Source organism: Corvus brachyrhynchos, unplaced genomic scaffold (genome assembly GCF_000691975.1).
Source record: "Corvus brachyrhynchos isolate BGI_N302 unplaced genomic scaffold, ASM69197v1 scaffold162, whole genome shotgun sequence".
NCBI classification, from domain to species: domain Eukaryota; kingdom Metazoa; phylum Chordata; class Aves; order Passeriformes; family Corvidae; genus Corvus; species Corvus brachyrhynchos.
The window spans coordinates 5,081,113-5,092,028 of NW_008236696.1; the positions used below are offsets into that span (position 1 = coordinate 5,081,113).

General features: G+C 62.5%; 2 protein-coding genes across 6 annotated transcripts in view; one reads left to right on the forward strand and one right to left on the reverse strand.

The window, feature by feature from the left end:
• The window catches only part of CLCN2 (chloride voltage-gated channel 2), a 27,553-nt gene extending 18,582 nt beyond the window's left edge, over window positions 1-8,971 (forward strand). For 2 of the 5 annotated variants that reach the window (XM_017726976.1, XM_017726972.1), the window contains exons 2-24: window positions 991-1,135; window positions 1,599-1,730; window positions 1,845-1,973; window positions 2,498-2,631; window positions 2,718-2,795; window positions 2,904-2,982; window positions 3,583-3,708; window positions 3,776-3,860; window positions 3,969-4,070; window positions 4,155-4,239; window positions 4,317-4,472; window positions 4,911-4,980; window positions 5,165-5,275; window positions 5,503-5,716; window positions 5,814-5,947; window positions 6,066-6,217; window positions 6,296-6,401; window positions 6,470-6,543; window positions 6,852-6,902; window positions 7,714-7,752; window positions 7,965-8,069; window positions 8,142-8,228; window positions 8,308-8,857. In XM_017726976.1, coding sequence (XP_017582465.1) covers window positions 991-1,135; window positions 1,599-1,730; window positions 1,845-1,973; window positions 2,498-2,631; window positions 2,718-2,795; window positions 2,904-2,982; window positions 3,583-3,708; window positions 3,776-3,860; window positions 3,969-4,070; window positions 4,155-4,239; window positions 4,317-4,472; window positions 4,911-4,980; window positions 5,165-5,275; window positions 5,503-5,716; window positions 5,814-5,947; window positions 6,066-6,217; window positions 6,296-6,401; window positions 6,470-6,543; window positions 6,852-6,902; window positions 7,714-7,752; window positions 7,965-8,069; window positions 8,142-8,228; window positions 8,308-8,514 — 2,601 coding nt within the window. In that variant the 3' untranslated portion in view covers window positions 8,515-8,857. Of the gene's footprint in view, window positions 1-990; window positions 1,136-1,598; window positions 1,731-1,844; window positions 1,974-2,497; window positions 2,632-2,717; window positions 2,796-2,903; window positions 2,983-3,582; window positions 3,709-3,775; window positions 3,861-3,968; window positions 4,071-4,154; window positions 4,240-4,277; window positions 4,473-4,910; window positions 4,981-5,164; window positions 5,276-5,502; window positions 5,717-5,813; window positions 5,948-6,065; window positions 6,218-6,295; window positions 6,402-6,469; window positions 6,544-6,851; window positions 6,903-7,713; window positions 7,753-7,964; window positions 8,070-8,141; window positions 8,229-8,307 lie in introns of all 5 variants that reach the window. The other 3 variants (XM_017726973.1, XM_017726975.1, XM_017726974.1) reach the window with 3 other exon arrangements.
• On the reverse strand, window positions 8,972-10,916 carry LOC103625187 (heat shock protein beta-7-like; the record flags this gene model as incomplete). The annotated part of the gene is made up of 3 exons (XM_008644595.2): window positions 8,972-9,321; window positions 9,852-10,003; window positions 10,823-10,916. Coding segments are annotated over 3 exons (435 nt in total), but the record flags the coding sequence as incomplete, so codon positions are not given.

The following is a 10,916-nucleotide window of genomic DNA, read 5'->3' on the forward strand; positions in this document are numbered from 1 at the left end:
GGGTGGGCACGGCATCAGCATGGGGCTCACGTTGTCCCGACGTGGGAGCCTGGCAGGGCCCCCACGGCCCTGAAGCCTCCCTTTGTGCCGGGCCAACCTCTGGCGCTTGGCATTCAGGTCGTGCGGGGGGAGTGAGACGGAAACCAAGCAACCGAGTCCTTGGCAGTGCCCGCCAGCGCGGGACAAATGCCCCCGGCTCAGTGGGGAAGACAGGCACAAAGAGCTCCTGGCCAGCACAAGGGGCACTGCCAGGGCCACCCCCTGCCAGGGCCAGGCCACGTGCCGCAGCCAGGCAGGAGGCACCCGAGGAAAGGGGGTGATTCCTATGTGGGCACAGAGCCACTCGCACCCCTTTGATCCCTAACCCCCTCGTCACAGCCCAGGGACCGCCCTGGGCCTGATGTTGTGCCCCCTCCTCCTGGAACTGGGAGTACATCCTGTCCCTCTCTGTCCTCCTGCCTCTCTGCTGCCAGCTGAGACCAGCCAGCTCGTGTCACCTGTGGCCTGCCAAGGCGGCTTTTGGGGGGGTATCCCAGCCCTCATTGCTCTTAGCAATGTCGGGGTGTGGTGCCTGCAGAGTGCCGGCACAACCCCAATACTAGCCCTCAGAGAGTCTCCTGGCCAAGCTGGCCACGGTCCCATCACTGGAGGCCCTTCCCCACCCTCCACCAGCACAGTCCGGTGCCTGGGGCACCTGGGCAGGGCCGGAGACTGGTACTGACGTTTCAGCTGCCTGCTTTGGGCACGTGAGCAAAACAATCACTATCGATCCACACTCACCTTATCTGCCTGGCTCCTTCCCACGCCCCGAGGGCAGCCGGGCACTCCCACAGGCACCTCCACCCCTTTGCTTTGGGATGCCATGCCTGTTCCCTCACGTGGCAGGCCATGCCAGCATGCCCACTGCTCCCCTGACTCAGTTTCCCCACTCGGGTGCAGGAGCTGGGGTACCAGCTGCCCTGACACCCCTGCCTACTCCTTTTTCCCCAGATGTATGGGCGTTACACGCAGGACTTGGGCACCTTTGCCAAGGATGAGGCGGCCCGGCTGCGGCTGCAGGAGGGGGACACCCCCCCACCCCGCCGCCCCTCCGAGCTGCTGGAGTACACCCAGGGCCGCTGTGCCCCCTGTCGTGGTAAGGGTCACCGGGATATGGACACGGGTGGGCACAGCCCCACGGCGGCACAGTCTGGACACGGCTGCCCACCCCACCACGGCGGTGTGGGTAGAGTTTCTCTGGCTGTCATGGGACACCGGCGCCGAGGACAATGCCACCTGCCCGCCGGGCAGCAGGGACACAATGGCCCGAAATAGCCAGGCACACTGCAGGGCCTGGGGGCCCCCAGCCCCTCTAGCTGGGGCCATGCCAGGGAGGCTGTGCTGGTGGGAGGTGCATGCCCGGCGGTGCCGTGTGTGACTGTGCACAGTCAGCTGGCTGTGACAGCTGGACACAGAGGTGCTCCTGCACCAGACGGTACCAGCGGTGCTGGGTCAGTGCTGCTGGTTGTGAGCATTTATGTTGCTGTCAGCCTGGCTCTGCCACCTCAGTGTGCCCATCCCTGGGGCACCCAGCCCTGAACCCGCCCTTGTGTCCACAGTCTGCGCCTTGCAGTGCCAGCGGTTCCTCATCTCCAAGGTGGGTGAGGACTGGGTCTTCCTCATACTGCTGGGGCTGGTCATGGCACTGGTCAGCTGGGCCATGGATTTCGCCATCGCCACGTGTCTTCAAGGTAAGCAGGTACCAGTGGGTTCCTGGGACTGTGGTAGGGCTGGGAGTGGCCATGCCATAGGGCCATGCCATGTGCCTTGCCACCCACCGCCCATCTGACCGGCTCTTCCCACAGCTCAGAAGTGGATGTATGGCGGCCTGGACACCAACGTGCTGCTGCAGTACATGGCTTGGGTCACCTACCCCACTGTGCTCATCACCTTCTCAGCTGGCTTCACCCAGATCCTTGCCCCCCAGGCCGTGGGTAGGGCATCAGGGAGCTGCCTGAACCCTAAACAGGGTGTCCACTCCCTGGGGCTGTGCCTTGGGAGCTGCCTGGTTGTCTTCCTGGAGGTCCTGGGGGTCTTTCTAGGGACATGGGCTGGTCTTCAGAGGATCTCCTGGGGACTAGGATTTGGATGTCATCCTGAGCTGTGGGGTTGGGGGTCTTCTAAGGCCTATGAGAGAGGTCTTCAGAGAGTGTCCTGTGAGTTAAGGGGTGGATGTCCTCCTGGGCTATGAGGCTAGCAGGCTTGGGGGTCTTCCTAGGGCTAAGAGCTGATCTTCAGAGGGTCTCCTGGGGGCTATGAGATTGGAGTCCCTGTGGGGCTATGGGTTGAGCTGTGCCTACATAATCATGGGGCTGTTCCTGATTACTGTGGGAAGTGGCGTCTCTGGGATCTCCCTGTGGCAGTGGGGTGTGGCAGAGCATCAAGGATTACCCCCCAGAACCATGGGGCAGTGTCCCCCCTTCATGACTGTTGGTCAAGGCTGTCCCCATGTCACCAGGCTCAGGGATCCCCGAGATGAAGACCATCCTGCGGGGCGTCGTGCTGAAGGAGTACCTCACCCTCAAGACCTTTGTGGCCAAGGTGATCGGACTGACATGTGCCCTGGGCAGCGGCATGCCCCTGGGCAAGGAGGTGAGGGCAGTGCCTGGGGCAGGGTGAGCAGGGGCCAGGGAGTGAGGCTGAGGGCAATACCCTCAGTCCCCCTGTTGTCCTCTCAGGGTCCCTTTGTCCACATTGCCAGCATGTGTGCAGCCCTGCTCAGCCGCTTCCTCTCCCTCTTTGGGGGCTTCTATGAGGTGAGCAAGGCAGGCTGGCCCCAGGAGGATCAACCTGTGCCCACCAGCAGGTTTGGCAGTGCCTGGGATTGGGGAGACAGTGCCCACTCACTCCTGTCTTCCTCACAGAATGAGGCAAGAAACATTGAAATGCTGGCAGCTGCCTGCGCCGTCGGTGTTGGCTGCTGCTTCGCCGCCCCCATCGGAGGTAGGGTCACCCGGGGCCCCCCCACACCCCCTCCTCCTCCCGCCCAGGCAGCAGGGTCCACCTGGCGAGGCAAGCAGGACCCCCAGGACAGCTGGCCTGGGAGAGGGCAGTGCTGCTCAGCAGGGAGGAGCAAGGGAGGAGCGGGCACCATCGTCCCAGATGCGTAACGTCTGCTCTTGTCCTCTCCCCTGCCGCCCTGCGCTCCAGGGAGCTCCCCACTCCAGTCCCGCTGAGCCCTGCCCGTAGGTTGGTGATGTGTCTGACTCTTTCCTTTCCCTTTGCCTGCTGCCCCATTTGTCTGTCTGTCCATCCGTGTGCGCCTCACTCCATCCCAGTGCCACCCTTCATGTCGCTGCCCACATGCCTGTGCTACCCTCTCGCTCATGCAGACTCGTGCTTGGCCCACTGTGCCATGTCCACTGTGCCCAGCTGGGACCAGCCACGTGCTTTGCCAGGGAAGCCCTCAAACTGCCCCGTAGTGTGTCCATGGGGCCCCCCATGGGCTGTGCACGAGTGTGGACTCAGGGTGGGAAGAATGCCAGGCACCGGGGCCCTGCCTAGGTTTCTCCACCTCCCTTGTGCACTTCCCCCCAATGCCAGGAGTCCTCTTCAGCATCGAGGTCACCTCCACTTTCTTTGCCGTCCGCAACTACTGGCGCGGCTTCTTCGCTGCCACCTTCAGCGCCTTCATCTTCCGTGTCCTTGCCGTCTGGAACAAGGATGAAGGTACCTCAGGCAGGGTGAGGGCACAGGGGTCGCCTGCCCAGCCCTACTGACCCCCACCATCCCCCAGAGACAATCACGGCACTGTTCAAAACCCGCTTCCGCCTCGACTTCCCCTTCGACCTGCAGGAGCTGCCTGCCTTTGCCGTCATCGGGTGAGTGCGGCCATCCCAGCACCCATCCTATGGCCCCAGGGGTGGCAGCGGCAGCGCTGGTGGTGCTGGTGGTGGCAGCAGGACACCTCTCCCCTTGGCTCTGCCCAGGATCGCCAGCGGCTTCGGGGGTGCACTCTTCGTCTACCTCAACCGCAAGATCGTGCAGTTCATGCGCCGCCAGAAGACCATCAACCGCTTCCTCATGAAGAAGTAGGTGCCCAGCAGTCCCCAGCAGCAGGATGGTGGAGCTGGGGCTACACCAAAATCACCCCCTGCCCTATGCCACCCTGCCAGGCGCCTGCTCTTCCCTGCCCTGGTGACGCTGATCATCTCCACGCTGACCTTCCCGCCCGGCTTTGGACAGTTCATGGCTGGCCAGGTACCTGCCATGGGGTGACACACAGGTCCCCACCCCAGGGCCACCACAAGCCCCAGCTGATCCCTGCCCATCACCAGCTCACCCAGAAGGACACCCTGGTGACACTCTTTGACAACCAGACGTGGGCCAAGCAGGGGCTCAGTGATGAATTCGAATACTTGGGCATTCTGGAGGCCTGGCACCATCCCCGCTCCAACATCTTCATCACACTTGTTGTCTTCATCCTCATGAAGGTGGGTGCCTACTGTCCCTGTCATCCCCAAGGTACCACCAGGAGCTTATGGAGAGGATTTCCTGGATGCCACCAGGGAGATGCCAGATTGTTGCCAGAAAGGTGGCACCAGAAGGCGTTGGGTGGCTGCTTCGAGAGTCCACCAAGGTGTTTGCTGGGTGGTGCTGGCATGCCATCAAAGAGATCTTGGCTAGGAGCCACCAAGGTGCCACCAGGGAGGTGCTGGCTGCTTGCTCCTAGGTGCCACCAGGGAGGTGCTGGCCAGATGCCACCAAGTACCACCAGGGAAGAGCTGGCAGGGTGCCCCTGGGAGGAGCCCATGCCCCATGGCAGGGTGTGGTGCCCACGTGCTGCTCTACAGCACCTAGATGAGGGTCACAGCAGGGACAGGAGGCAGGGCTGGGTCTGGGAGGGCAACTAATGGGTGTCTGCCCTGCAGTTCTGGATGTCAGCCTTGGCCACTACCATCCCAGTGCCATGTGGAGCCTTCATGCCCGTCTTCGTCATTGGTGAGTCCCTGTACCCTGTGTGGGCACAGAGGGAGGAGGAAGCCACCTCGCAGCCCACACTGGGCACCTGTGGGTGCCTCCAGGTGTCCCTTTCCCTGGCAGCATCAGGCAGAGGAGAGGGCGTGAGGCTGGGCCGGGTGCCAGGAGAGCCCTGTGCCCGATCCCAGCCCGTCTCTTTGGGCAGGGGCAGCCTTTGGGCGCCTGGTGGGGGAGAGCATGGCAGCCTGGTTCCCTGACGGCATCCACACAGATAACAACATCTATCGCATCGTGCCGGGGGGCTACGCCGTGGTGGGTAAGCACTGAGCTGGAATGAGGACACCGTGGTGGGCATGATTTGGAGATAGTGCCCCACAGCTGAGGTGATGATCCCCAGAACTGGGAGTGATGCCACCACTGGGGATGGTCCCAAGGGCTCCGGGTGTGGTGGATGCCTTAGATGGGGGAACCCAGGGTGGGGACATAGCCTGGTGGGCAATAGCTGACAGCCCCCCTCCCTGTGTCTCCTGGGGGTGGCCGCAGGGGCGGCCGCACTGTCGGGTGCTGTCACCCACACGGTGTCCACGGCCGTCATCGTCTTCGAGCTGACGGGGCAGATCTCGCACATCTTGCCTGTCATGATCGCTGTCATCCTGGCCAATGCTGTGGCCCAGAGCCTCCAGCCCTCCCTCTACGACAGCATCATCCGCATCAAGAAGCTTCCCTATCTCCCTGAGCTGGGCTGGGGCCACCACGAGTGAGTTTGTGTCCCTTGCCCCAGCCCCAAACCCCTCACTAAGCACAAGGGGAGGGGATGGCATCACTCTGAGGCCACTGCTCCCCTTCCTGGGCAGGAAGTACAACGTGCGGGTGGAGGACATCATGGTGCGGGATATCTGCTACGTCACCCTCAGCTGCAAGTACCGGGACCTGCAGCAGGTCCTGCACAGCACCAAGATGAAGAACCTGCCACTGGTGGAGTCAGCTGGTGAGACACAGAAGGGGCTCTGCCGGCATCCACAGCAGCCATGGAGTGTGCCAGGATGGGGGGGTGGATGGCAGAGGGAATATCAGGAGCCAACGTGGCCCCTTGCTGTGTCTGGCAGAGTCCATGATCCTACTGGGCTCCATCGAGCGGACTCAGGTGGGTGCCCTGCTCAACAACCAGCTCAGTCCCCACCGCCGACTCCTGACCTTGCGGCAGAAGGTGCTGTCCGAGGATGGGCACCGGCTCTCCGATTCCAGCATCCGCTTCCAGGTGAGGGATGCAACTATCCTGGGGGATGCCCGGTCAAGGTGCCCCCCATCATCACCCTACCACCCTATACCCCCACAGATCAACACAGAGACCTCCTCGGGCTCCCCTGCCCGCCCCGCACTCCGCAAGCCCCTGAAGCCGGCGCTGAAGCGGGTGCCGAGCAGCCCGGCTGACAGCCCCCCAGGTGAGTCTGCATGTGGCCCTCCTGGCCCCCCTCTGTCCCCCCCACTGACACCGCCTCTCCACCCACAGCTGGCACCGCTGACCACACTGGCATCGCCCTCAAGAGCCTCTTCTGTGCCAACACCTCCGCAGAGCCCACTGAGGTGAGAGCCTGGCCCTGCACATCCCTTCCCATCCCTGCCTGGCCTTGCCTGGCCTTGCCTGGTCCCTCCCAGCCCTGCCCAGCTCTGCCCTTTCTTATCACATCCCTTTCCTTCCCTTTCCATCATTTTCTATCCCATCCCACCCCATCCCGTTCCTACCCATGCCATGCCATGCCATGCCATGCCATGCCATCCCATCCCATCCCATCCCATCCCATCCCATCCCATCCCATCCCTGCCCATATCGCCTCATCCCATCCCATCCCATCCCATCCCAACCCCTAACCTCCATCTCTCCCATGGGCCAGGCCCAGGCCGCAGCCTATCCCAAGGCCAAACGCGTCCGCCTTTCCATTGTGGTAAGCTGCAGCCAATCACAGCCTGGGCACAGCTCCTCCCAGCCAATCAGAGCCTGGCAGGAGTTCTCTCAACCAATCAGAGGCCTGGCAAGATTGTGCTTGGCCAATCACGTTGGGCCTATGTCCGTGCAGTTCATTTTGGATGATTACGATTCCATCCAGCCTATCCCAAGGCCAAACGCGTCCGCCTTTCCATTGTGGTAAGCTGCAGCCAATCACAGCCTGGGCACAGCTCCTCCCAGCCAATCAGAGCCTGGCAGGAGTTCTCTCAACCAATCAGAGGCCTGGCAAGATTGTGCTTGGCCAATCACGTTGGGCCTATGTCCGTGCAGTTCATTTTGGATGATTACGATTCCATCCAGCCGATCCTGGTGTGCACCACCCCTGTCCCAAACCTTCCCAGGAACTGGGACACGGAGCCTCCCAGCAATCACAGCCACGGGATCTGCCCCACTTTGCTCAGCCAATCATGGCACACCTTGCATTCTCTCCACCAATCACAAGCTTGGCTTGTCCAACTGTGGCCAATCAGGGTGTGACCAATGTCCTGTCAACCAATCATGTTACTTGACCTGCCCATGTCCTGCCTGTACCCTGCCTGCACCCCGCCCATGTCCTGCCTGCACGTGCTGCCTACACCCTTGCCATTCCCTGCCTGTTCCCTGCCTGCACCCTGCCTGCACGTGCTGCCTACACCCTTGCCGTTCCCTGCCTGTACCCTGCCTGCACCCTGCCTGTGTCCTCCGTGCAGCCGGTGTGCGGATGCACCACCTGCCTCCCTCAGGGCTGCTCCAACACACCTCTCTTGCAGGAGGAGATGATTCTGGGTGACAAGATGACCCCAGCAGAGGTGAGGGGTTGGGCAGAGACAGGCAGGACCCTCCTTCTCAGAGGGATCCCAGACATCCCAAAGGGGTGCCAGAGCATGAGGTGGGCATGGGGAGGTAGAAGGGGGATAACGCAGATTTCTCCATAAGACTGGGTGTAGGGAGGATGGGGGGGCCCTTGCTGGCACCTGTGGGGAGGCCGTACCCCTCACCCTGCCCAATGGTACCTCCCCAGATACTGGAGTGGGAAGAACAGCAGCTGGACCAGTTGGTGGACTTCAGCAGTGCCAAGATTGACCCCGCACCCTTCCAGCTGGTGGAGCACACCTCGCTGCACAAGGTGCGCCCACACCCCACCCCAGACCCCCACCCGCAACCCTCAGACCCCCAACTCAGCCCCCTCTTCCTGCAGACCCACACCATCTTCTCTCTGTTGGGCCTGGACCACGCATTCGTCACCAGCATTGGGCGGCTGGTGGGCATGGTGTCCCTCAAGGAGGTGAGCAGGGGGCAGGGAGCCTGGAGGGGCACAGAGTGGCACCTGGAGCTGTTTGCCCATGGGTTTGGGGTCCCCGCAGTTGCGCAAGGCCATCGAGGGCTCACTGACAGGCAAGGGGGTGAAGGTGCGCCCGCCGCTCGCCAGCTTCCGTGACAGCACCGCCAGCACCACCGAGGCCGACACCACCGCCCTGCACCAGCTCTGGGACCGCCACCAGCACCACCACATGCCCCGCGAGGCTGGTCCTGGGGGCGACGATGATGACGACACCCCCAAGGGCCAGTGAGACCCTTGAGATCCACCCCCCCATGTCCCCAGAAGCCACAAGGGCCCTCTGGCAGGTGCCGGGGGATGCCCACCCTGAGCCCACTGATGCCAGGCTCAGCACAGGAATGGGCACCCTCAATCCAGTGCCGCTGCCCCCTCCCTGTTCCAGGGACCAACCGAATGCCCTCCAGCCAGCCCCTGCTCCCCAACTACCTGCCAGCTCTTGGGGCTTCCCACTTCGCTACCTCTGTACCCCCCCAGCCCCTGGTGCCCCCCAGAATGGCCACTGTCCTCTCACCCTCCATGGGCACCACAATGTCCCTGCTCAGGGTGGCATAGGGGGAGAGAGGGGCATCAGGTTGGGGTGTCCACGGGGACATGGGTGGGCACTGCCCCCTGTGCTCAGCACCTCATGGCTGGGAACAGGGGGTCCCTGCTGCCTCTCTGCTGTGCACATCTCCCCATGTAAATACAGAGATTTTTATATTAATTTAATAAAAGGACTTTATAAACAGAGCTGGAGCACTGAGGGGCTGGAGGTGGAGAGGGGCACAGGCTGTGGGCACCATCTGAGCTTCACCACAGTGCTGGGGTTGGCATCACTCAGGGCAAGGAGCCTTTTGTCACCCAGTGTCACTCACAGCGTGGCCTCACTGCGGTACAGCAGCTGTGGGGGCTGCCCAGGGCCGGCACTGGCGCGGCGCCGGGCAGTGATGACCAACGTGCCAGTCTCGGTGAGGGTGCAGCTCACCGACAGCGGGTCCGTGTCCTCAGGCAGCTGGCACTTGTGGGTGAAGGTGTCACAGACGGTGCCATCCTCAGCCACCTGCGGGGAGGCAGCACCGGTGCAGTAGGACACAATGGGGCATGGTGGGTACACAGCACATTCCCAGTTACCCCAGTGTTTCTAATGGGGCAACTCCCAGTCACCCTGGCTCCAGCAGGGAGTTCAACAGGGAAGATCCCAGTGACTCAGGGGCAATTCCTAGTTACCCCATTGCCAGCAGGAAGCAGGCCCCAGCTGCCTAAGTCTTGGCTTGTGGGGTAAATTCCAGCTACTCCAGTGCCAGCAGGGACCGTTCCCAATTGCCACCTCCAGCAGAGAATGCAATGGAGCAGGAATTCCCAGTTGTCACATTCTCAGTGAGGACAGTTCCCAGTTACCCCAGTACAAGAGAGGTGCAGTAGGGCAGGAGTTACCTGTTGTCCCATCGCTGGGGCACAGCTCCCATTTACCCCAGTGTCAGCAACAGCTCTTCCCAGTTACCACCCCGTCCCCGCCACCCACAGGAGGGGGTGTCATGGGACAGGGCCCCCATGGCCGGGGGGAATGCTGCCCCTGCTCAGGTGCCTCACCTTTTCTGCCTGGATGGCGACATGGCAGTTGGAGGTGGTCACCACAATGTCAGGGGGCTCAAACTGGCTGACGTCGGCCACCACTTGGTAGGTGTCACCCTGGGCACGCACCCAGGTGCCCAGGCTGCAGGGGTACATGGCACCTGGGGACTCTGTGGGCATTGGAGGGCTGCTGGGCATGGGGCCACAATGCCCAGGGTCTGGGGCACTGCAGGGTGTGGGAGAGTCTGGTGACACTGGGGGAGGGAGGGCTGGGGGTAGCAGGTGGCAGTGGGAGTTTGGGGATATTGAAGGTGCTGGGGGATTGCAGGGGGAACTGGGGGTCCCAGGCGTATGGGGGTACTGGAGGCCTGGAGGGGTACTGGGTGGTCTGGAGGCACCTGAAGGCACTGGGAGATTCCAGGGGCACTGGACAGCGTGAGGACAGCAGGGGAATTGAACAGGAGGGTGAAGACACTGGGGATGACCAGGAAAGCCTGGGGGAGTGGGCTGGGGGAGATGGGGACACTGGAGTTACTGGGGGCGTACAAGAAAGTGGGGGTCTAGCAGGTGACATCAAAGGGTGTGGGGCACAGGGGAGCTGAGGACATAAGGGCAGCCTGGATGGCCTGGGTTGGGGAGGGAAAGCTATGGGGGGGTTCTGAGGACAAAAGGAGGATCAAAAGGGTCTGGAGAAGGGGGAGGAGGCAGCACAGTGGTCCTGGGGACAGCAGGGACACTGGGGTTACTGGGGACTTACAGGGGGAACACAAAAGCACTTGGGGAGTAAGAGCTGGAAGACAGTCCAAAGAGCCATAGGGCACCTGGGGGGCAGTCAGGGTTCCCCCCTGAGCCCCCCCAACCTGTGCTGAGAAGAGGGTCCCAGGCTGTCGCCAGGCACAGGTCTGCTAGTAAACCCTTGGGGAGACCATCCCCAGGGTAGCAGGGCTCCCCCAGGGCAGCAGAGCCCCCCCACCCTCCGTGCCCTGTACCTGGGTACCCAAACGCCTCATGTCCCCGTGCCCCAAAGGGTCCATGCCGCCGGTCGCCCTCGAAGCGGGGTTTGCCGTGCCCCTGCCCGTAGGC